This window comes from Zootoca vivipara, chromosome 6, assembly GCF_965207765.1.
Source record: "Zootoca vivipara chromosome 6, rZooViv2.hap1.1, whole genome shotgun sequence".
In the NCBI taxonomy this organism is placed as follows: domain Eukaryota; kingdom Metazoa; phylum Chordata; class Lepidosauria; order Squamata; family Lacertidae; genus Zootoca; species Zootoca vivipara.
The window spans coordinates 1386127-1408430 of record NC_142589.1 but is presented as its reverse complement, the minus strand read 5'-3'; the positions used below and the strand labels follow the sequence as shown (position 1 = coordinate 1408430).

General features: G+C 49.1%; 1 protein-coding gene across 5 annotated transcripts in view; it reads right to left on the bottom strand.

Annotated features, from left to right (window-relative positions):
- ANK1 (ankyrin 1) overlaps nucleotides 1-22304 on the bottom strand; it is a 181017-nt gene that overhangs the window by 62463 nt on the left and 96250 nt on the right. For all 5 annotated transcript variants that reach the window (XM_088671398.1, XM_088671399.1, XM_088671400.1 and 2 more), the window contains exons 3-14: nucleotides 16892-16990; nucleotides 15691-15789; nucleotides 12867-12965; nucleotides 12582-12767; nucleotides 12249-12347; nucleotides 10584-10682; nucleotides 7489-7587; nucleotides 6541-6738; nucleotides 6353-6451; nucleotides 4104-4202; nucleotides 1419-1517; nucleotides 127-324 (exon numbers count right to left, since the gene is read on the bottom strand). In XM_088671398.1, coding sequence (XP_088527524.1) covers nucleotides 127-324; nucleotides 1419-1517; nucleotides 4104-4202; nucleotides 6353-6451; nucleotides 6541-6738; nucleotides 7489-7587; nucleotides 10584-10682; nucleotides 12249-12347; nucleotides 12582-12767; nucleotides 12867-12965; nucleotides 15691-15789; nucleotides 16892-16990 — 1473 coding nt within the window. The remainder of the gene's footprint in view (nucleotides 1-126; nucleotides 325-1418; nucleotides 1518-4103; nucleotides 4203-6352; nucleotides 6452-6540; nucleotides 6739-7488; nucleotides 7588-10583; nucleotides 10683-12248; nucleotides 12348-12581; nucleotides 12768-12866; nucleotides 12966-15690; nucleotides 15790-16891; nucleotides 16991-22304) is intronic.

Genomic DNA, 22304 nt, shown 5'->3' with positions numbered 1-22304 from the left:
GGCAGCTCCAAGTCTTTGGGGAGGTGAGATCCTCCCAAACTGGGCTAGCAGCACCCACGGGGAGTTGTCTGGGACCTTGCTTCAGCAGTCCGGAAGGAACATGACCCAGCGCCCCCGTTTCCCTACCTTGGTCATGACCGTCTGTGAAGCCTGCTTGTCCAGGAGGGCGCAGGCGCAGTCGAGGTGGCCCTCGCGTGCTGTGATGTGCAGGGGCGTGTGCCCGGCTGTGGTGGACAGATTGGGGTCGGCGCCGCTCTCCAGCAGCAGCTTCACCATTGTGCAGTGGCCAAGGCGGGCCGCACAGTGCAGGGGAGTCTGGTCATCCTACGATGGGGAAGAAGGACAAGGCACTTCAGATGAAGACAACAGCACTCCATCCTCAAAAGAAATGTGTATGCACACTCTACATAGTACAGTATATGCCTTTTTGTACGTGTTACTTGGTTGGACAGCTGCACCGCAAAGTTGAGAGATGTGTGCATTTGGGTTTGCATCTTATTCCAGGAAGGGAAAATCCGTGTCATGATACCCTCTGGGCCGTCCGACAAGGAGTGGGAGGAAGAGACAATACAATAGACCCTTTAGACAACACAGACACACCTCCAGATGTGCCCAGTTTACAGATGAGGCAGGAGTCCCAGAGGTTGCCTCTCCCTCACTTGCAGAGAGCAGGGGACTATTAAAGACGGGGAGACTGTATCCCCACGGGAAGATGGTGAGACGGTCTGATGACGTCTCCCAGGGAAAGGTGGCACCAGCAGGAGAACAGAGAAGACTCTTCTCCCTGGGCAGAGTGTCGCAGGGACAGGGATTGATTGTCACAAGTGTTCTCCTCCGCTGCTTAAAAGCTTGGCAGGGAGGCACAAAGACTCACCAGAAAAACTGCACTGTTCCTGTGCAGTCTTGAAACCCTGTTCCTGATCTTGAACACCTGGGCCTGGGCCTTGATTCTGAGCGAAATCTAAAGATCTACATGGGGATCTGCTGCCCCAGTGATCTGGTTGCTACCCTTTTGCCTTATAAGAGCAGCTGGACTGGAGCCTGCTCTTTCTGAAATACTGAGCTTGAAGCACTAGCCCACAATAAAAAATGTTCAATTATTTACTTACAAGAATGTGCACCTGTTGTCTAGGGCCAACCCTGAGGCAAGGTGAGGAGGCTGCCTCAGGCAGCAGGATCCGCAGGGATAGCAGATTCCACCTCCAAGGAATGCATTGCTCGCTGCTGCCACCGCCATGGTAGCTGCAACAGCTGCAGTGCCCTCCTTGGATACGGGATCCACCTTCTCCTCCACAGCGCCCCCCCCCGCCATGCGCGCCATGCCACCTCCCCTGGCATGGGATGATGCCTCCATCCAAGCAAGTGTGGGCCACTCATGGGGACAGGAGTCTGGCCCAGAAAGACGAGGATGCTCTCACCTTGGCCTTGGCATTGACTTTGGCCTTGTTCTGCAGCAGGTACTTTGCCACTTCCGTGTGCCCAGCCCGGGCTGCCATATGTAGGGGGGTCTCCACCTTCTTTGGAAAGGGAAAAAAGAGGTTGCATGGAATGTCAGCTGTTTCGAAAGATCTCATTCTGTGACCATCTGATCAATCTCTATAAAAGCCAGTGGGGCTTGAGATTCTTACACCCTGTACTATTCATGCAGTGCAAACAAAGGCTTGACCCAAGCCCAAAAGGATGGGAGAACTGCCCACGCTCCCCCTGGCCCCTTTAAAAATCTCCCTGATGGTAGAAAACAAGCACATCTTACTCCCTATAAATTCCCATAAATTAAAATTGCTATTGATGCAAAATACCTTTTAATAATGGTCCACAATCTAAGCATACACATTATTACAAACCATTTCATATCTGCAAAAATTATGATATTAAGAATGTTATCTGAGCATAGACTGTTCTCATTTCACCTAGCTGTTGCATGTCTTATGTCTAAATGTAATAAATAAAATTCAAATAGTAGTAGTAGTAGTAGTAGTAGTAGCTAGCACATAAAGATAAAGGCTAGGTAAGAACTATCTCACTGCCATGCTCCATTTCCACAAACCAGGGTGTTTTGAGGTGAGATAGAGCATTCAGATATGTTGCGTGTTCCACATGCAATTTGAAGTGGTGTAGTGTAAGATAACCTCTGTGTCAGACACTAAAAGCACATGGCTTCCCCCAAAGAATACTGTGAGCTGTAGTTCGTTATGGGTGCTGGGAACTCTAGCTCTGGGAGGGACAAACTACAATTCCCAGGATTCCTTGGGGAAAGACGTGTGCTTTGAATGTACTGTGTGAGTGTGACCTAGGAAGGTTGAGGAACATAGGAAGCTGCCTTATCTCAAAGAAGCCACTGGTCTCTCTAACTCAGCATTGTCTACCCTGGACTGGCAAGGCCTCGTCAGGATTTCAAAGACGGGTCTTTCCTAGTTCTACTGAAGATACCAAGGAATGAACCCTTGTTTATACACACATCTTTCTGGATGTGTAAATCAGATCTGAACCTGGCTTGGAAATTGCTCCAGGTTGGATTCTAAAGTCCTGGAATGGAAATAGGAGATTTCTTGCTCCTCAGCCCCTGAAGCCAGCTGTGCCATTTCTGATGGGAATAATGCCCTGCATGTCCAGAGGCCAAAGGGATTTGTAAAAAGAACCATTCCACTGTTCAAAACAAGGGGAATCTGGCACAGAAGAACCGGAGAGCTGGCCAAATTCTCCCTGTCTGAGCTCTACCCAGACGGAGGGCTCACCTAAGAGAATGTTTCTCTGTATAATTATTTCAAGCCCTACACACAGAAAACAAACGTTTCAAGGAAGACTGCTTTGTGTCCTCCCTGAAATGGCAGGCATTATAAGGCTATTTTCTGCAGGACATTTTATTAATTGTACTAGCTGGCCGGGCCACACATTGCTGTGGCTCAGTCTGTGAAATGGAGCCTCAGAGTCCCCCTTCAGACTCCCCTCACTTTCAGAGTCCCCCTTCATTTTTTTTGAAATGTTTTACGCGTGTTCTATTTACACAGGCTCATCCCTGTGACTCCCCCCACCCATGAGCTATCCCACTATCTCCTCCCCCCACCCCCAGCTCATCCCTGTGGTTGTCCCCACCCTGTCCCGACCCATGAGGTATGCCACCCCATCCCCCCATCCCCCACCCAGGCGAGCCCGCACCTCCACTCGGTCCAGTCTGCAAAGGCGAGCTGAGATGCTGTGGAGAGGGAAGCTTTCCTAGCTGCAGTACCAGTGTAGCTGTCACTAGAGGGCACTGTTTTGTAACCTCTCCTGTGCTCCCAGCATCCCTGGCTGTCTGAGTTTTGTGTTTGGGAACAGTGGGTTTTACCTGGTTTACCTGCCATAGGTGTGACATCTGCATGCAAACACACACGTATTCCCATGTGATGTTGTGGCCAAATTTGAATGCGATCGGGCAAGGGGTTTCGGAGAAAAGTGGGCTTTAACAAACATGGACCTTCTACATTTATATATAGAGAGAGATTTATTATTGATTTTATATACTGCCCTATAGCCAGAGGTCTCATTCCATTATGAGAGCCCAAACCTGTAGCGGTGCAGTCGGGGCACAATCTCCCTGCCACCCTCCTGCTTGGTTGGACTGTTGGATGAAGAACTGGGGGAGCAGGACCCAAATCCCCACTCAGCCACCAAGCTGGCTGAGACCTGGAGCCAGTTGCAGGCTCTTAGCCTAATCTACCTCACAGGGTTGTTGTGAGAGGGAGGAGAAGCATGCATGCCACTTTCAGCTCCTTGGAGGGAAATAAATGTCATCATTGTCATCACCTAAAACACATGTGCACATGTGTGGGGGGGGGGCAAAAGGAGCTGCCACCTCTTGCCCGCCCTATGGTATTCTGATGACCCTCCTTCCACCCACCCTAATATTTGTTTTGTGCAACTCAGGCTCTCTAGATGGTGGCACAAGTCGGTCCAAAGCCCCAAGCGAAATGTTCCAGTCCCAAATCTCTGACAAATCCCCAGAGCCAAAGCTCTCAGGGTTGAGTCTTTGGCTATCAAAGCCTCAGCACAAATACTCAGGGGTCCCCAGAAGTTGCGGGGGTCCACGTCTTCCCCACCTGCCCTCTGCGCTTCTCCCCACTCACCACATTGGAAACATTGGGAGAGGCTCCTCGTTGCAGCAGGATCTTGACGATGGGGAGGTTCCCCATGAAGGCGGCCACGTGGAGAGGGGTCAGCCCAGACTGCGGACAGGAGAGAGGGAGCAAAGAGATGCAGGATGCTGTCAGCGGAGAACGGCCCCCTGGCCCTGGATCCCACAACACACAGAGAACTCTGCCTTGCAACCCTTTTGCTACCCAGCCACATACCCTCCAACATTCCTCCAATGAAAACAGGGACGTCCGAAGGAAAAGTGGGACATTCCAGGATCAAATCAGAAACCGGGACAGCTTCTGTGAATTTGGGACTGTTCTTGGAAAATAGGGACACTTGGAGGGTCTGCAGTCAGCATCTTTGGATAACAATCCAAAATATACATGAATTACTAAATATGTCTTGATCAGTTGACTGATCAACTAAAGATGTAGGCTGCAATTTATAAGAAACCCATCTTCTAGGGAGGCAGCACCTGCACTTTGGAACTCCCTGCCTAGTGACATTAGAGAGGCACCTTTGCTGTGCTCTCTTCAGTGCCAGCTAAAAACATTCTTCTTTAAGCAAGTCTACCCAGATATGTAAAATGTTGACATGTGTTTAATCTGTTTTTAGCTTAGCATTGATTATTTCTGAAATATGTTTTAAATAGTTGTTTGTATTGATAACTTCATTGTTTTATTCTTTCAGTAAACTGCTTTAAGGTTTATATAAAGTACAGAAAAGTTAACTAACTAAATAAATCATAAACCCACTTACAGGGGAGTAAGTTCCAAGGTATTGAATGGAACTTACTTCCCAGCAAGCATGCATAGGGCTGCAGCTCTAGAACCCAAGCAGCCAAGCGCACCCTTGCCTCTAGTCTCAGGCTGGGCTATTGCAATTGGGGGACAAAAAAGAAAATGTTGCCTGTCCATGGACCTTGTGCCAGAATGAGTCACCAGTATTTGGACAGCCTTGGTTCAGACACCAGTGTAGGAAGACTAAATGCATTGCTACAGTTTCACTGAGCAGAGGTTGATCCATGGCTATTAGCCAGGACAACTGGATGGAATCTCCATGTCCAGAGGACCTGGCAAAAAAGTAAAGAAAGCGAAAGGGCTGTGTCTGACACACACCCCTTCCTTAGTCTGCTTGTGGGCCTCCCGAAAGCATTTATTGGCTGCCCGTAGTTGGAAGTAGGATCATCTTGGACTAGACAGACCCTTGGCCCGGCCCAGCACATGCATTTACTTAAGGCATGAAAACCTCTGAAATGGCTTCTATAAGCCAAGCTAAATGGGGCATTTAAACACAACTGTTTCAGTTAAAAGGTAGGTGATTAATCAACTGAAAATTCCAAAATCAGTCAGACCCCCCCCCCTGAAAAAATCTCCCACAAATGCCAAGAGGCTTCTATTTGCCATGAGCCAAACTGTGAGTCAGATCTTGGGGAAACAAGAGGCTTGGAACCTCCATTTCCACTCTTATGGATGGATGGGAGTCAGGTGAAAATTCTGCCTATGGCCACAAAAAAGAAATCAGCCCAGAAAACACCCCAATACACTCCAGGCGTAATATGACGAATAAAAGGTGTGATGAATTGCTGAAAGGTATCTTTGAACTATTGCAGACTGTTTTTCTCTGGGCTAGAATGAGTTATTTCCAAGAGTTCCTCATATTAAATGCTAAAGGTCCTATGATTGTATCGAAACCAGGCCTGCCCCTCCCAAGCCAAACACAGTGACCCACAAGTTAGGGCATTTGATCTGCCAGTGCCTGGCACCTGTCCTGGAGATGCTGGACTTCAGACCAGAGATAAGCTTTGGGGCTCAACACGAAAGATTGGCTGTGTTTGGCTTGGTGGGGAACATGTTGTGTGGTCTTCATCTAAATGGTGGTTTCCCTGGGGGGAAATCCTGTGAATTAGTATTTGCAGGATTGGCTCCGGGATTCGGGGGGTTCCCTTAACTTGCAAGGTCGTGCAAATTCAGGATTCAAAAGGGCTACTTCGCCTCTCCTTGGCTGCTCTGTGCCAATGGAAAAGGGGGCACTTTTAGAGTCTGGCTCCGTGGGGTCTACACTTCACTTTTCGTGTCTAGGCCTCTGCTGGGCTTGGTGCCCTGGCAAGTGCCTAACCTTGCCGCCCTCTAGATATCCGTCATGATGTTTGTCCCAATTAATCCAAATTGCATGTGTGGCCATGGTCACGCCAGTGTGCCTCACGGCTTCCTGTGCTGCACACAGGGGGTGCCAGTACCTCAGTGACAGCATCAATGGAGGCTCCCGTCTTCAGCAAGAGCTCCATCACCCGGATGTGGTTCTTCTTGCAGGCGATGTGCAGAGGGGTGAAGCCATTCTGCAGGCACAGAGAAAAAGAGAGGCCCTTCAGTCTCCCTGGAAGAGAGACAGGTGGCCCACCCTCCTGCCACTTGCCCACCCACTCACCAGCGCCCGAGCATTGGGCTTTGCCCCCTTTTCCAGCAGGACTTTGGCCACTCGGTGGTGGCCGCAGTGGGCAGCCACATGCAGCGGTGTCAGGTGGTCCAGCGTGATGTCGTCGATGTCAGCATTGTACTGCAGCAGAAGTCTCACACAGTCCAAGTGGTCTCCCTGGGAGGCCATGTGGATGGGGGACAGGCCATTCTGTGGCAAGGAAATGCAAGGTTAGATAGAGCCTGGCATGGCCCAGAGGAGGGAGACCCAGAGCATCAGGGATCTGGAGCAATGGTTGAGGGAGGTGGGTGGGTTTAGCCTGGAGAAGAGAAGACCTTACAACTGTCTTCAAATATCAGATCGAGCATGCTTGTTATCTGCTGCTCTGGAAGGTAGGACCTGAACCAACTGATTTAAATGACCACAAAGGAGATTATGACAAAACATTAGAAATAACTTTATGATGGTAAGAACTGTTCGACTGTGGAATAGACTCCCATGAGAGGAGTCTCCTTCCTTGGAGGTTTCTTAACAGAGGTTGGATGGCCATCTGCCAGGGATGCTTTAGCTGTGATTCCTGCACTGCAGGGGGCTGGGCTGGAGGACCTTCTCAGGGATCCCATAGAATTCTATGATTCTATGATTTAAAGCACTCTTATGCCACTTTAGCACTCATGGTTCCCACCCCCACCCCCAAAGAATCCTGAGAACAACAGTTTGTTGAGGGTACAAACAGAGATGCATTTCCCAGCACCCTTAGGAAACTACAGTTCCCAGGATTCCTTGGAGAAAACCATGACTGTTAAAATGGCATAAGAGTGCTTTAAATATGTGGTGTGGAGGTGACCCTGGTAGCTGGGAAACAAGAGCCACAGTCCGGTGCCAGGGTGGGTGTTAGCAAAGGGGGAAACCACCTCTGTCTCTGGGGAATGTGATTTTGCTTGCCCCACTGCCCATCACCTTGGTCTTCGCTTGGATGGGAGCACCGTGATCCAGCAGGATTTCCGCAATCCGCACATGCCCATTCCTAGAGGCGCAGTGCAGCGGTGTCAGCTCATCCTGCAACAATGGGGCACAATAATAATAATAATAGTAATAATAATAATAATAATTTATTTATACCCCACCCATCTGGCTGGGTTTCCCCAGCCACTCTGGGCGGCTTCCAACAAAATATTAAAATAGAATGAGAGTCAGGGGTGCAAATTGGCAGCGAAAGAACCACATGTGCCACCTTGAGTTACTCGGAGGAAAGGTGGTATTACCTCCCCTGGACAAAAACCCAGAAATTTTCGAGGAAACTGAAAAATATGCAATACTTTTAAAAGCACTTTTACAGATCGAAAATTACATTATTACTTCAGGAACATAAAATGTATTATGTATTACTTAGTTTGACATTAAATTATCTGGTATATTAAAAATACAGCGTATTGAGTTAGTCATTCCTTTTTATATTTTTGATTAGAAATGGATCTATAAGATGCTGAACTGTAAGGAACTGTGCATGTCTTTCATTTTGCCAATTTATGAGCAGCAGGGAAAAACAATAAAAGCAAATGAAACCGTCAACATTACCGGTATGGTAAAAAAGAAATAAAATTATTATGTATTCTGAAAACTATTATGGGTCATATTCTATTAAGTCCTACTTAGGGTACACGAAGCTAAATTAGTCATATCTATTAATTTTAGCAGGTCTACTCTGATTAGAATTAGTGCTGAAGACTACCCAATGCCCCTTGAGTCCACTGGGCCAAGCAGGCATCAAGCACTCATTCCTATTTTTTTAAAAAAAAAACCTCAGCGAATACTGCATGAAACTTAATCAGTCTCATTTTCTGAGTTATCACTATCAGTTTCTGCTTCTTCCTGTTGGGGAAAAAGTGAGGATTTTCCTCCCTCCCATGTTCTATGCTTGCACTTCTCATGCCTGGAGTTCTCACTAAGCTGCAGTATAATTCTGAAGAAGTCCTTCTCACTAAACTCCTTTGCCAGGCTCCTTTGGAGTGGCTTCTCTTTGAGACACCCGTCCCTCTGTGGGTGAGCACGAATTCATGCAGAGATGCAGCAGCTTCCTCCTTCATAAGCAACATAGGGGAAGTCATTGAGCCACACAAAAGGGAGAAGGGAGAGGTCTCCCATTTCTCATAGTATGCAGCTCACCCTACAACCAAAAGCTGCAAGGGGCTTTGCCCTGTCTGGGCTGCCTATATCCTCACAAAGAGGAGATCAAATCCAGAGCAGTGACTCTTGGGGGGGGGGCACGGCACCCTCTTCTGGGCCTGAATATGTCTGGCTTCTCCTGTGAGTCATTAGAAAGAAGGGGGAAAGCCCAAAGGTGCTAAAAGGATTTCTGCACTACAATCTCACTACGTATGAGTACCAAATTTGAGAGCTCTCCAAACAGAGAAGAGAGTCACTGGAGGGCTTCCGTAAAGAGCAGACAATCTCCTGCCAGCACCTCTTGAGGTTCACCTTTCTCTTTGGTCTGAAGATTGGTGCCCATGATGTCCTCATGTTTAGGTAAGTAATGTTGTGTGCACATTAAAAGTAATTAAGGTAGAATAGAATGTGGGAAAGGCGCTGGTAAGCATAATAGAGGAATTAAGTGTTATCTTGGGAGGCTAGTCACGCTCCTCTGAAGTCTCTCAGCCTCACAGAGTGTTTGTTGTGGGGGAGGAAGGGAAAGGAGAATGTTAGCCGCTTTGAGACTCCTTCGGGTAGTGATAAAGCGGGATATCAAATCCAAACTATTCTTCTTCTTCTTCTTCTTTTGGGATCCCCAATATTTTGGAGATGGGGCCACCCCCAATGTTCAAAAGCACTGCAAGAGGCCAAGCGCCGCATGGCTTCAGTGGCCGGCTCCTCCTCTTCCTGCCGCAGAGGGGAAGCAGCCCCAACTGGTGGTGGTGGTGGCAAGAGGAGGAGCCGCTGGCCATTAAACTGCGCTGCCACTGGTTTGGCTCTGCCCCCTGGCTCCTCCTGACGTCAGGATGATGGGACGTCACACACATGACATTGGCCCCCGCAATCTCCCTGGCAAGATGGCGCCTCTGGCTTGCGATGTTGGTAGTGAGTGATGATTGGATGAGAGTTTGAAAGGGAGTTTGAATACTGATGAGAGGGTCCGGTTGGGAGTGTGTGGTCGCTGGAGGGAGAGTGTGGGTGGTGGCAGAGTTAGTTTGATAGAATAAGGACAGTCTTGTTGTTCGCCATTGTCTTATACAGGACAAAGAAACAAATAAGATAATACAAAACCGAACCTATAGGCTTCTGTCTGCTCAATGATTGTAACACCCTTGTTTATTCTTTCTGCTTTAATAAATGCTTGTAGTGTGCACTCATGCCATTTGACTATGTTAGAGGCAGGAGATATTTAGGGATAGCTCAGCCAGTGGATCATGAGACTCTTAATCTCAGGGTGGTGGGTTCAAGCCCCACGCCTGGGCAAAAGATTCCTGCATTGCAGGGGGTTGGACTAGATGACTTTCGAGGTCCCTTCCAACTCTACAATTTTAATTCTTAAAAAACATAGCATCTGTGTTGGCAGCAGAGAAAAGGAAGGGCTGTGGACCTCACAGAGGGCAAGAGGTAGTAAGGGGAAGCTGAGGGGGTGCAAGGACCACATAGCTGACGGGGTGGTGGCACGACAGGGCTGCCCTCCTTTTCTCCTTCCTGCCTCTCCTGATGCAAGGCCCTGTCTTGGTTGGAAGATTCAGGACAGACAAAAGAAATGACTTTTCCACGCAGTGCAGAGTTAAACCGTGGAACTCCTTCCTACAGGAGGAAGTGATGGCCACCAGCCTGGATGGCTTTCAAAGAAAATGAGGCAAATGCATGGAGGAGGACTGAGGTCTATTGATGGCTACTAGCCAGGCTGGCTATGTTCTGCCTCCAAAGTTGGAGACAGCAAGGCTTATGGGAACCAGTTGCTGCCAACCAAAGGAGGGCATTGAATTCTGCTTGCAGGTTTCCCTTGGGGCATCTGGTTGGCCCCTGTGAGAACAGGATATTGGATGAGAGGGGCCACTGGCCTGATCTTATGTCCCTACCTTGGTGCGGGTCTCGATTTGGGCTCCCCGGTCCAGCAGCAGGCGCACCATGATGATGTTGCCCCGGCGGGAGGCGATGTGCAGTGGGGTGATGCCATTCTGTGTTTGTGGAGAGAAGAGCAGACGGGGATGTCTCATACCCAGCCAAACCACTGGCTCATCTTGCCTAGCAATGCCTCTTCTGATGGGCTATGGCTTTCCCAGATCCCAATCAGGGATTGAACCCAGGAACTTCTGCATGCAAGCCAGCCCTTTCCTAGCAACACATGTGGAGCCATTTCCAACCTTTCTGGACAACCTTCCGAAACGCCAGAGGTGGGTGGGACCAGAGGCAAAGCTGAGTGCAGCAACAAACATCAGTGCCACCTTTGTAGAGCAGGATGGTTTCTACATGTCCCTACGCTTTCCCCCATCCAGGCAACCAAAAGGCATTAAAGCAGCTCAAGGACACATTCTAGCCAGGCAAAAACACTTATGGAGGGTGTCTGTCAGGCATGCTGAAGGGTGTGTGGCCTGGGGGAAAGGGTGTGGCCTTGGAAGAGGGCCAGACAGATGCCTGGAGGGCCACATTTGCACCCTAGGATTGTGGTCCCAACCTCTGTTCTGTGTTGTTCCACTGTGCAGCGGTCAGGCACTCGGCTGCAGGGCTCCCTTTTGCAAGGGTCTCTAAAGCCCTCTGGGCGCGAGTGCCTCTTCAGCAAAGCTTCCCAAAGCTTTCAGCAAAGCTTTCCAGCCCGATCCCACCCGCACCACCAGCACTCCAATTCTGCCCCAAGCCTTATAGGCTGGCTGTGATCCTCAAGGACACCACAAAGCTAACTTAGTACTTGGTCAGCTTACTCCCAAGGAGCAATCTGGCTCCCTCACACATCCATTGATCTTCAGACCCAGCAACTCATCTCACTGTGTCTCCCACGGCTGCCTCAATGCTGTCTTGGGGGAAAGACCTGCGTCTTGCTCTTCTGACTCCTCGGTTAATGCTTATGGGGCTTGAGTTTCTCCTGGCCTTCCCTCCCGTCCCACTGGACCAACAGCCAGCTCTGCTACAGCCCCAGAGGCAGGGCCACTTGCAGATGGGCATCCACTAGAGAGATGAGGTCTCGCATCTAAGCTGAGACTGACTGATAAACTGTACCTGTTTATCTACTTGCACTTTTTTTGGCGTGTTTTTGAACTGCTAGGTTGGCAGGAGCTGGGACCGAGCAACGGGAGCTCACCTCGTCACGAGGATTTGAACCGCCGACCTTCTGATTGGCAAGCCCTAGGCACTGTGGTTTAGACCACAGCGCCACCCACGTCCCGTTCTATGTGCTGGGTTTTTTTATTTAAAAAACATCTCTTTTTCCATTTTTATACAAAGAAGCATTCAACCATTCATGCAAGCCATCCCCTGGAACAATCTGAAGTAGCACATAGGAAGCTGCCTTAAACAGAGTCAGTCCATTGATCCATCCAGCTCAGTATTGTCTACACTGGCCAGGCTTTCAAGAAAGTGTCTCTTCCAGTCCTACCTGGAGATGCCAGGGATTGAGCTTGGGACCTTCTGCCTACAAGGCAGGTGCTCTATGCCGAGCTGTGGCCCTTCCCTTACTTATCCTTCTGTAACCATGGGGGCCATGTCAATGGGCCTCCTGCAAGAGCCGACAGAGGACTCTGGACACCCACCTGGGGAGTGAAATTGACGCTTGCGCCTCGGTTCAGTAGTAACTGGGCCACGTTGAGGTTCTCGTAGTGTGCAGCAATGTGCAGTGGGGTAAAACCAGTCTGTGGGAGAGAATAGGGTGGGGAGACTCCAGGTGAAAATAATGCCATGACCTACAGTATCTGCAGAATGCAGGAAGCACTTCAAAGCTGGCTCTACTGCCAGCCATTTTCTTTAGGTGGCTGGGCTAGGAGAGATTGAGCCTGGAAACTAAGCCTTGCTCAGTCTAAGGCAGCCCCTCAAAGGCAGCCATTGGCCCTTCCAAGCTATGGCCCTTACTGGACCTCCCTGCCTACCTTGGACAGGACGTCCGCATTGGGGTCGTTCTGCAGGAGCACAGCCGCTGTCCGAGTGTCGTCATTGCGTGCAGCTATGTGCAGCGCTGGCAGCCGCACTTTGCCCTTGGTCCCGTAGTTAATCAGGTGAGCCACCACATTTTCATGGCCCTGCTGCAGAGCCACGGCCAGAGGTGTGAATCCATCCTGCCGTGGATCAGGGAAGAAGGAAGAGACACAGAGTGAGCCAAGGGGTCCATGTCAGAGCATGGAGTGGGAACGCTGGACAAAGGGGGAGCTACTCACTTCCGTGGCGACGTTTTGGTTGGCACCGTTCTCCAGCAGGAACTTGACCACTTCCAGGTGATTCTCCTGCGCTGCCATGTACAGAGGCGTAAAGCCTTTCTGTAAACACAGAATCAGAACCTGCATTGCCATCTGCACAAAACAACCCCCACTGATTGCTGCTGATCACAGAAGGTGAGGGAGGCACAAGGGGTGAAATGGATTGGCTTATGGGGCAAAGGGAAATACTCAATGGTCACATAACATAACAGCAAAAAGCCTGTTTCTGAGTCCCAGATCTTTGGCACATGGCGTGATGACCAATGCAAACCAGAGCGGTGCTATGCAGAGAGAAAGAGGGTTGCTTATCAGCAGCTCCTGCTGAACTTTACAGGGAGAAGGCTGCAAACTGGCACAAAAAGTAGGGCCAAGGGGAACCTGCCCTTGGTTCTGCTTTTGGAAGTTTCCCTTCTATGTCTGGAAAAGCGCCCCCGTCCCTCTGGATGGCGAGACAGAAGGAAACCTGTCCCTGGAAGGCAAGGACCCAAAGAGAAGAGAGCAATACCACTCTGCTTCCAAATAAACCAACACAAGGAAACTTCCCCGTGTGTCCCCTGGGCTAATTGGTATGGGGAGGTGGGTTGGGTTAGGGGCATCATTTGGATTCTCCACTGTAGGCACCAAAATGCCTTGGGACCACCCATAAAATAACAGAGAAGGAGACAGTGTGGGGCTGGAGTAGGATTTAGGATGAGGGAGGGAGGGAGGGAGGGAGGAAGGATTTGGAAAGGGAAGAAGGTTATCAACGATGAAATTTTAAACAACAGTTCTGCATTTTTTATTCATTTCAGTTTCCACTCAAGATCCTGCTTAGCAAAGAACAAACTAGAAAGGAAACAAATAAATTGCTAGCCCAATGCAAATCTCATTCTGTGCATATTAAAATCAAATGGTTGGAATTACCAGCTGTTTACTCACCTGCTTAGCAAAAGTATCGCCAGCATAAGCGGAGAGGCTGAGCATTAGCTCTAAAGCACTCACAAAATGAGCATGGCTTCATGTTTATGCAACCAAAGGCAAGCATACTCAGTCTCCTTGCTTTGGGAAAATGACTCAAAAGTACAAATTGCAAACAGGATCAGAAGGATTTGGGGGAGGGGGAGGGGTCTGCTTGCTGATCTCAGCCAGAATGACGGACAGCAGTGAGTCCTGAAAACAGAGAGCTTGCCCTCTAGGCCCCCTAAGCCTGTCATTCTGCATTCCACCACCCCCCACCTTGCCTCAGTGCTTCCCTACCCAATTTCTCTCCAACTCCCTGGCATTTGTTTGACCTTCAGATACCTGCTTATGTAACTCAAAGACACAGCAGACTGTCACGGAGGGGCAGTGCCTCCCCAGGGCCAGCAGGGGGCTCCTGTGCCAAATGATAGTCCCTATTCCATCCAAACAGACACAGAGACATGACGACCCACACTGCCCCCCCCCGCAGCTCTGCCGGAACAGGTGACATGAGGGTGGTTGGCTGCCTGGCAGAAAGAGTGACGCTGGCAGGGAGATAGCCAGGGACCGAAGCTGCTCAGAAGCATCTACATGATACACACAGAGGGACACAAGAAAGAGACCTTGGATGGCTTTGAATCCACAAGCTTCACCCAGCCCAGGCAGACACAAGCCAAGCGATATTTACAATGCTGCAAACTTGAAATGGGCAGATTAATCAGCCAGCCAACACCATCGGTGATTGGTTTGAAATAGATCCGGAGCCACAATCTCTCTTGCAGGGACCACATAATGGTGGCGGGTGGGCAGAACAGGCAGAGCAACAGATGGAACTCATCTGTTTGGACAGTGGCAGACAGTCCAGCCATGGCTTCACACTCTCCTGGAGCGCTTCTTGCCAGGCAGGCGGTGCTTCTCTCTCACTTGGAAGGAGGACAGAACAGAGAGGGACGGAGGCCGGCGGGTTTAGGAACATCAACATTTGCTTCTATGCTTACTTTTGCCTGGGCTCCCCACCACCACCACCCTTTGCTTGTGGCCCCTGGATGCTTATTCAGAAGGCAATGTGGCCCTTTGTCTGAAAAAGGTTCCCTAGCCCTGTTCTAGTATTACTACTACTACTACTACTAAGGTAAAGGTAAAGGGACCCCTGACCATTAGGTCCAGTCGTGACCGACTCTGGGGTTGCGCGCTCATCTCGCATTATTGGCCGAGGGAGCCGGCGTATAGCTTCCAGGTCATGTGGCCAGCTTGACTAAGCCGCTTCTGGCAAACCAGAGCAGCACATGGAAACGCCGTTTACCTTCCCGCTGTTTACCTTCCCGCTTTATCTACTTGCACTTTGACGTGCTTTCAAACTGCTAGGTTGGCAGGAGCTGGGACCGAGCAACGGGAGCTCACCCCGTCACAGGGATTCGAACCGCCGACCTTCTGATCGGCAAGCCCTAGGCTCAGTGGTTTAACCCACAGCGCCACTACTACTACTACTTAAAACAAAAAAAAGGCCCACGGCTTGGCTGGCTTGCCTGAGTCTGGCAAAGGACAGCTGGATCATGTGGCATCGGTTTCCTTGCGCGCCCAATACTCTCTGCGCCCTGCTTGTTAAGGGGCCTGGCCCATTGCTGGTCTTTTCCCGCAGAGTCTCCAAAGCCCTGAAGCTCCAGAGCCTCCCAGCTCCTTGGCCAGGCGAGGCCACTGCAGGGAGAGGGAGAGGGAGAGGGAGAGGGAGAGGGAGAGGGAGAGGGAGAGGGAGAGGGAGAGGGAGAGGGAGAGGGAGAGGGAGAGGGAGAGGGAGAGGGAGAGGGAGAGGGAGAGGGAGAGGGAGAGGGAGAGGCAGGCAACTCACCTGGGACTGTGCATTGACATTTGCCCCAAAGTTCACCAGCTCCCTCACCACGTCCTCTTGTCCTGCCAAGGCAGCGATGTGCAAGGCTGTGTTCCCTTTCTGAAAAAGCCAGATGGAAGAAAAGGGTCAAGCAGGGTACAAATTGCAAGCAGGCTAGGAAGAAAACACCTTTAAAAACAAACAAACAAACAAACCACAAACAAACAAACCCCTACGGATCTATACACTGAGAAAACAGCAGGACACCCCCCCCCCCCCAAGTTGGGTAGCGTATCACTAGCATATTTTGTTCTTGTTGACATCCATCTGTCTCAAGATACAATGGAGTATGCCTCTGGGGGTGAAATCAAACCGCTGTGCTAGTAGCATCGAAGTCACCTCCCTGGGGCGCAACCTGGGGAGTGTGTCTGGAGATCCTGGGCTGCCCAGGCAACAAGACCCCCCCTCTCGGCCTGGGTGGTCCAAAGGAAAGCAGAGCAATTCCTTTGACACCAACTTGGCTGCAGGAGTCGCCGGAAGGAGGTGTTCAAGGCGCCATCCAACCCTCTTAGGGACTCCACTCCAGTTTTGTGTAGGGTTTAGTCCTTAGCCTTTTCTTCTCCTGAAGAAGCGTCTCCACCTCCATTGTTCAATTCTATGAATGTGACGACAGAGTCAGCTGAGCGGGCGGACAGCCACTCTTTAACCCACCCCAATTAACCACATATTTTAACCACACAATTAGGGGCTGTTAATGATCATAAGTGAAGTCCACAATTGCTAGGATTCTGCAGGCTCTAAATAAAGCTGGTGGCTAGACTTCAGGCTGGTGGGATTTACTTTGAATCAAACAAAACATTTTGTTAATTATGGGAAACCAATCAACATGCACTTAAAAAAAATCAGGATTGGAACTGTGCACTGTTTAACCCTTTCTCTCTGTTGTATTTCCAGCAGAAATCCTTTCCCATTAGGGCAGCAAAGAGCAACTTTGTGGGGAGATTTCTGTTTGGTCTCTATAAAGGATATATATATATATATATATATATATATATATATATATATATATATATATATATATGGGATTCTAGCCCAGGAGAGGCTTATTTGCTGGCCCCAGCAACTATGAGAGCTCTTCTTGTTGGTTGCAGGCCATCTTTGTCTGTCTCCAACCTCAGTTTCACAAGAGCCATTCCCACCCCAACCTTGGGGGGGGGCTTACCTTGGTGGTGGTCTCCAAAATTATTTCCTTGTGCAGCAACTCAGCCACCATCTTCACATGTCCCTCCTTGGAGGCCAGGTGCAAAGCATTCAACCCATTCTGGAAAAAGGAGAGACTCCATGAGACCATGGCCGGAGGTGAGCTTGCTTGTTCTTCACTGGCCCTGCCTTGCAACAAGTTCAGATTCAGCCAGGGCAAGGGCTCAGTTGTTCAACCCAAAGTGTTGGGGAGAGGGGCAACTGTTCCACACACACCACATGCTTCATCAACGGGGGCATTGCAGGTATCCTGCAACATTTCTGGTGTGTGTGATCTCTTTATTATAGTTCTGCCACATGCATATATAATTATGCAGGATCAATCTAAAATATCTAAAATATAAAGTTGAAAACATCCAGGAATAGCCACAAATATCTACACGACAATAATTAAAAAATATTAGTTTGCTACTAGTCGCAGCTGTTAATCCTACTAACTACAGGTAGAAGAAATTCCACGGTAATGGTTCTAGATTAAGCTTTTAGTGGGTCATTGATTCATCTTCCAACTGGGTCCTAACAATGGCGCCAATAAAGACTCCAAGTTTCTTCTGGCAAAGGCTGAATCAGTTTGAGTCCGTGAGCAGAACCGGCCGTGAGCAGAACATGGCTCCGCCTTGCCAGCCCCCCTGCTGCCCCCCTGAGCAAGAGGCCAGCAGAGCAAGTGAGCACAGCATCCAGGCTCACCACCTTCCCAAGCACAACGGAGAGACCCTAGAAAAGCGGCCAGGTGAGAGGGGAGACATTTGAAACTCCTATGCACAGGTTGGGCGGGGGGTCACCTCTAGACTGTCAGTATTTCACAGGAGGAATCCAAGGGTGTACTTTAGGTCTGTGCAACTGAAGTGGATGAAAGCTAGTCTGTCACGCTGGCACAACAAAACCACTTAACAGCAACAGCAACAACCTGTTGGGATGAATGAATGGTTAAGAGGGAAAGTGTGGGATGAATGAATGATGTGGAAACACCCTGGAAACAAATCATTATGAATTCGGGAGGAAAGTTCATGACCGTATAACCTCCCTGCAAGCAAATCAGAATGAATGCTCAATAAAGTCTAAGCTCTGCGTAATCTTTGTGCAAGCGAATCAGTATGCCTGCTCCATCAATAGGTCATCTGGATGAGAAGCCCAAAGTAACACCACATCCGCACCAGAAATTTTTAAGCAACATTGTACTGGTTTAAACAGTCATGCCCCCCCTGAATCCTGGGGACCACAGTTTGTTCAGGGTGATAAGGGAGAGTTAATAGGAAGCCCTTATGCCCCTACAGGTAGGGACCCAGGTGGCACTGTGGGCTAAACCACTGAGCCTAGGGCTTGCTGATCAGAAGGTCGGCGGTTCGAATCCCTGTGACGGGGTGAGCTCCCATTGCTCGGTCCCAGCTCCTGCCAACCTAGCAGTTCGAAAGCACATCAAAATGCAAGTAGATAAATAGGAACCGCTATAGCGGGAAGGTAAACGGCGTTTCCATGTGCTGCTCTGGTTCGCCAGAAGCGGCTTTGCCATGCTGGCCACATGACCTGGAAGCTGTACGCCGGCTCCCTCGGCCAATAATGCGAGATGAGCACACAACCCCAGAGTCGGTCACAACTGGACCTAATGGTCAGGGGTCCCTTTACCTTTTATGCCCCTACAGGTAGAGCTACAGTTCTCAGAGTGGTTTAACAATCAATCTCTTCTCCCAGGGAACGTTGGGAATCGCAGCTCTGGAAGGGGAATTAGAGTTTCCAAACAATTCTCAGCACCCTTAACAAACCAGAGTTCCCAGAATTATTATTGGGGGGGGCACACACACAACTGTTTTAAATAAATACCATAGTGCTTTAAATGTATGTACTATGTGTGGCCCAAGACTGATGGCCATCCTACTGGTCCCTAAACTCATACAGGTAAATAACATCTTTGCCCTGAAAGCCCCAAACTCCCACAGGCTCCCCCCACCCACCCCAAACCATGTGGATTCTTCCTTTTCAGCTAGGCACCACACTGGCACCCCAGGGCAATCCAAGCCTCTTTCTCTTTTCTGCTGGGCATCTAATGTGGCACATGACAGATGAAAGATGCAGCTGCAGCTCCTCTGAGAATGGTGGTGATGGAATCAAGGTTGGTGCAGATGGTGATGGTGATCAGATGGTAGGTTAAGAGGCTGTGCTCAGTTTTGTGTGAGAAGACAAGGCTTGTGGGCTAGGTCTGACCACACGCATCCCTCTCTTATCTCATACAGGACATGTGAGGTTGGACCTTGACCACAAGTGTGATATTCCCCAGGGTATCAGGCCATGAGAGGCCAGCAGTGGACGGGCACCTGGGTCTTCACTTAACAAGCTCCAGAATTTGTCATGACTGGCAGATGATCAGTCCCAAAGCAAATGTCCCATTTGACCGAGAATCAGGTAGTGCACCCCCCCCCCATGCCCATTCGACTCATAGGCAAGCAATTTTCACCGGTGGTTCATCCCAGAAAGCCACGTTTCCATTTACTCAATTCATTAATAAGACTATAGATGGCCAACTCATTAAAAAACCCAATAAAATCATTAAAACATCATAAAATTACAATACAGTGGTACCTCGGTTTATGAACACAATTGGTTCTGGAAGTCTGTTCATAAACTGAAGCGTTCATAAATTGAAGCGAACTTTCCCATTGAAAGTAATGGAAAGTGGATTAATCCGTTCCAGACGGGTCGGCAGAGTACTCAACCTGAAGCGTACTTAACCCGAAGCATGGGTGTAATTGGTTCCTGAAGTCTGTTCATAAACTGAAGCGTTCATAAACTGAAGCAAACTTTCCCATTGAAAGTAATGGCAAGTGAATTAATCCGTTCTAGACGGGTCCGCGGCATTAGTAAACTGAAAATTCGTAAACTGAGGTGTTCGTAAACCGAGGTTCCACTGTATCACAAATGACAGAGCAAAAGACCAACACTGAATTTTATTTATCTAAAAATTCTTGGCATAACAAAATCATTCTGAACAGGTAATGAAATATCAGAATTGTAGGCAGACCTCTGTTTGAATTCAAGCATCTCTGCCTCCAACTGAGAGGCTTCTGCTCCACAAATCTGTCCTGTCTTCTTTCAAAGCCACCTGCTGGAGCCATCCCTGCCTTTGGTGGGAGCGAGTTCCTTACCTTAATTATGCGCCATGTATCTTCTTCACATTTATCTGTCCTGAATTTATCTGTCCTGAATCTTCCAACCTTCAGCTTCATTGGATGTCTACATTATTATTTATTAAAGGCCAAGTTTCCAGTCGTTATAGTTGTAAAAAAGAAGGGTGGATGAAATAGTAGAGGGGCTGGCAGGTAAAGGATCCAGGGTTTAGAGGCTCAAGCACAGTTGCCTTGGGGGGGGGGGCTAGTGCGACAGCGCAATGGCACTTAAAAATGAGAGTGTGCACCCAACTCACAGAACACCAATCCCACGAATTCCCACAGACCACCTCAGATTATCTTGTGGGGGACTTGTGTGAGGTAAACTTAATAATCTGGAGTCTCAGGCAGGATTTGTTCAAATAAACAATAATGGTTTTATTTTACAAGGAAGTTTATGGCACAGGTGGATAAAACTTAAGATACTTCAGTTTACAATGTTATCTCACTTCAAGGTTTCACACTTAATACAGTGGTGCCTCGACTTACAAAGGCGATCCGTTCCGTGACGCTCTTCGTAAGTCGAAACCTTCGGATGTCGAGGCACCCATATTGCGCATGCACAGACCACGTGTGCCGCTTCTGCGCAGGCGCAGAACGCATGCACGGCAAAAATACTTCTGGGTTTCCGGACTTCGTAAGTCGAAACCTTTGGAAGTCGAGGCATTCAGAAGTCGAGGCACCACTGTACTTTGGTTCTTAACAAGGTGGTACTTTCTGTCAGTTACACACCCCATAGACAACCCTACTCCTGTGGTACTCCAAGTAACAGACCCAAGGTTTCACTGGTCTGGGAGTCTTCTCTTACTCTCCCCTCCTGACTGGAATGAGACCTAAGTAGATGGTCTCTTTCCAGCTTCTACTTCTCCAGGCTCAGCTCCAGCCTCCCAGTCAATTCCTGGCCTAATTACTCTCACAGGACACCACACACTGTCTTTCACCCTCAGCTCAGAGCCTTTCTCTAGCTTGTGATATTTCCTCAGAGTGGATGTTTCTTCCTAGAACCAACTCTCTCTCCTCTCACTCCCTATCTCCCTACCTATCCTCCCAACCTCAATGCCAACCTGCTCCAAAACCTCCTCCCAACACTCCCTCCCGGTCTCTCCAAATCCTCTCCTTTTCAACTCCCCCTCCTGGAACCTCAGCCAATCAGAGGCTGCTGTAGATTAACCCTTTTCTGGCATGGGGAGAAGAAGAGGAGGAGGAGGAGGAGGAGGAGGAGGAGGAGGAGGAGGAGGAGGAGGAGGAGGAGTTTGGATTTGCTATCCCGCTTTATCACTACCCTAAGGAGTCTCAAAGTGGCTAACATTCTCCTTTTCCTTCCTCCCCCACAACAAACACCCTGTGAGGTGAATGGGGCTGAGAGACTTCAGAGAAGTGTGACTAGCCCAAGGTCACCCAGCAGCTGCATGTGGAGGAGCGGAGACACAAACCCAGTTCCCCAGATTACGAGTCTACCGCTCTTAACCACTACACCACACTGGCTCAGAAATACTTGGGGACCCAACCTGCCCCAGCAAAAACAAACTTTTCCGTCACAGCTAGCAATGCAGAAATACCGTATTTTTCCGTATATAAGACTAGGGTTTTTTTATTTTTACCAAAACAATTGCTTTAAAGTTGGGGTTCATCTTATACACGGGTAGTGCCGAGGGGGTGTTTTCTTAATTTGGAGTCCCCCAAAATAGGGGGCATCTTATACATGGGGGTGTCTTATACACGGAAAAATACGGTACTTCAAAATCCACAGCGGAGGTGGAGATGCCTTTATTAGGACCAACCAAAATGGCACAAAATAGCAAGCAAGCTTTTGAGTTCTCCAGAACTCTTAATCAGACAGGAAGTGAAGTGAAGTGGACAGCGAGGGGGGGGGGGTTGAGTAACGTGGGGAGAGAGAAAAAGCTGGCTTGGGGTGAGGCATGGAGTCTCCCCTCTGACACCACCCTTTTTGTGTAGCAATGCAGAGAAAATTATGTAGAAGAGGAAGATTGCTGAATAAGTCGTTGGGGGGGGGGGAAACATAAGGGAATGAAAAACTAGCACAGTTGCATCGTTTAAGGTTTCAGATCACGGCTTTTCCTGGAGCGGAATATGGGGTCTTGGTACTGAATTTTGATTTCCCTTGGCACAACATGCAGATAATCTACACGTATAAACTGTTAATGCCACTGCCTGTTTATCTTTCATTGAAGACAAATTTATAGCTTCTGGTAGCAA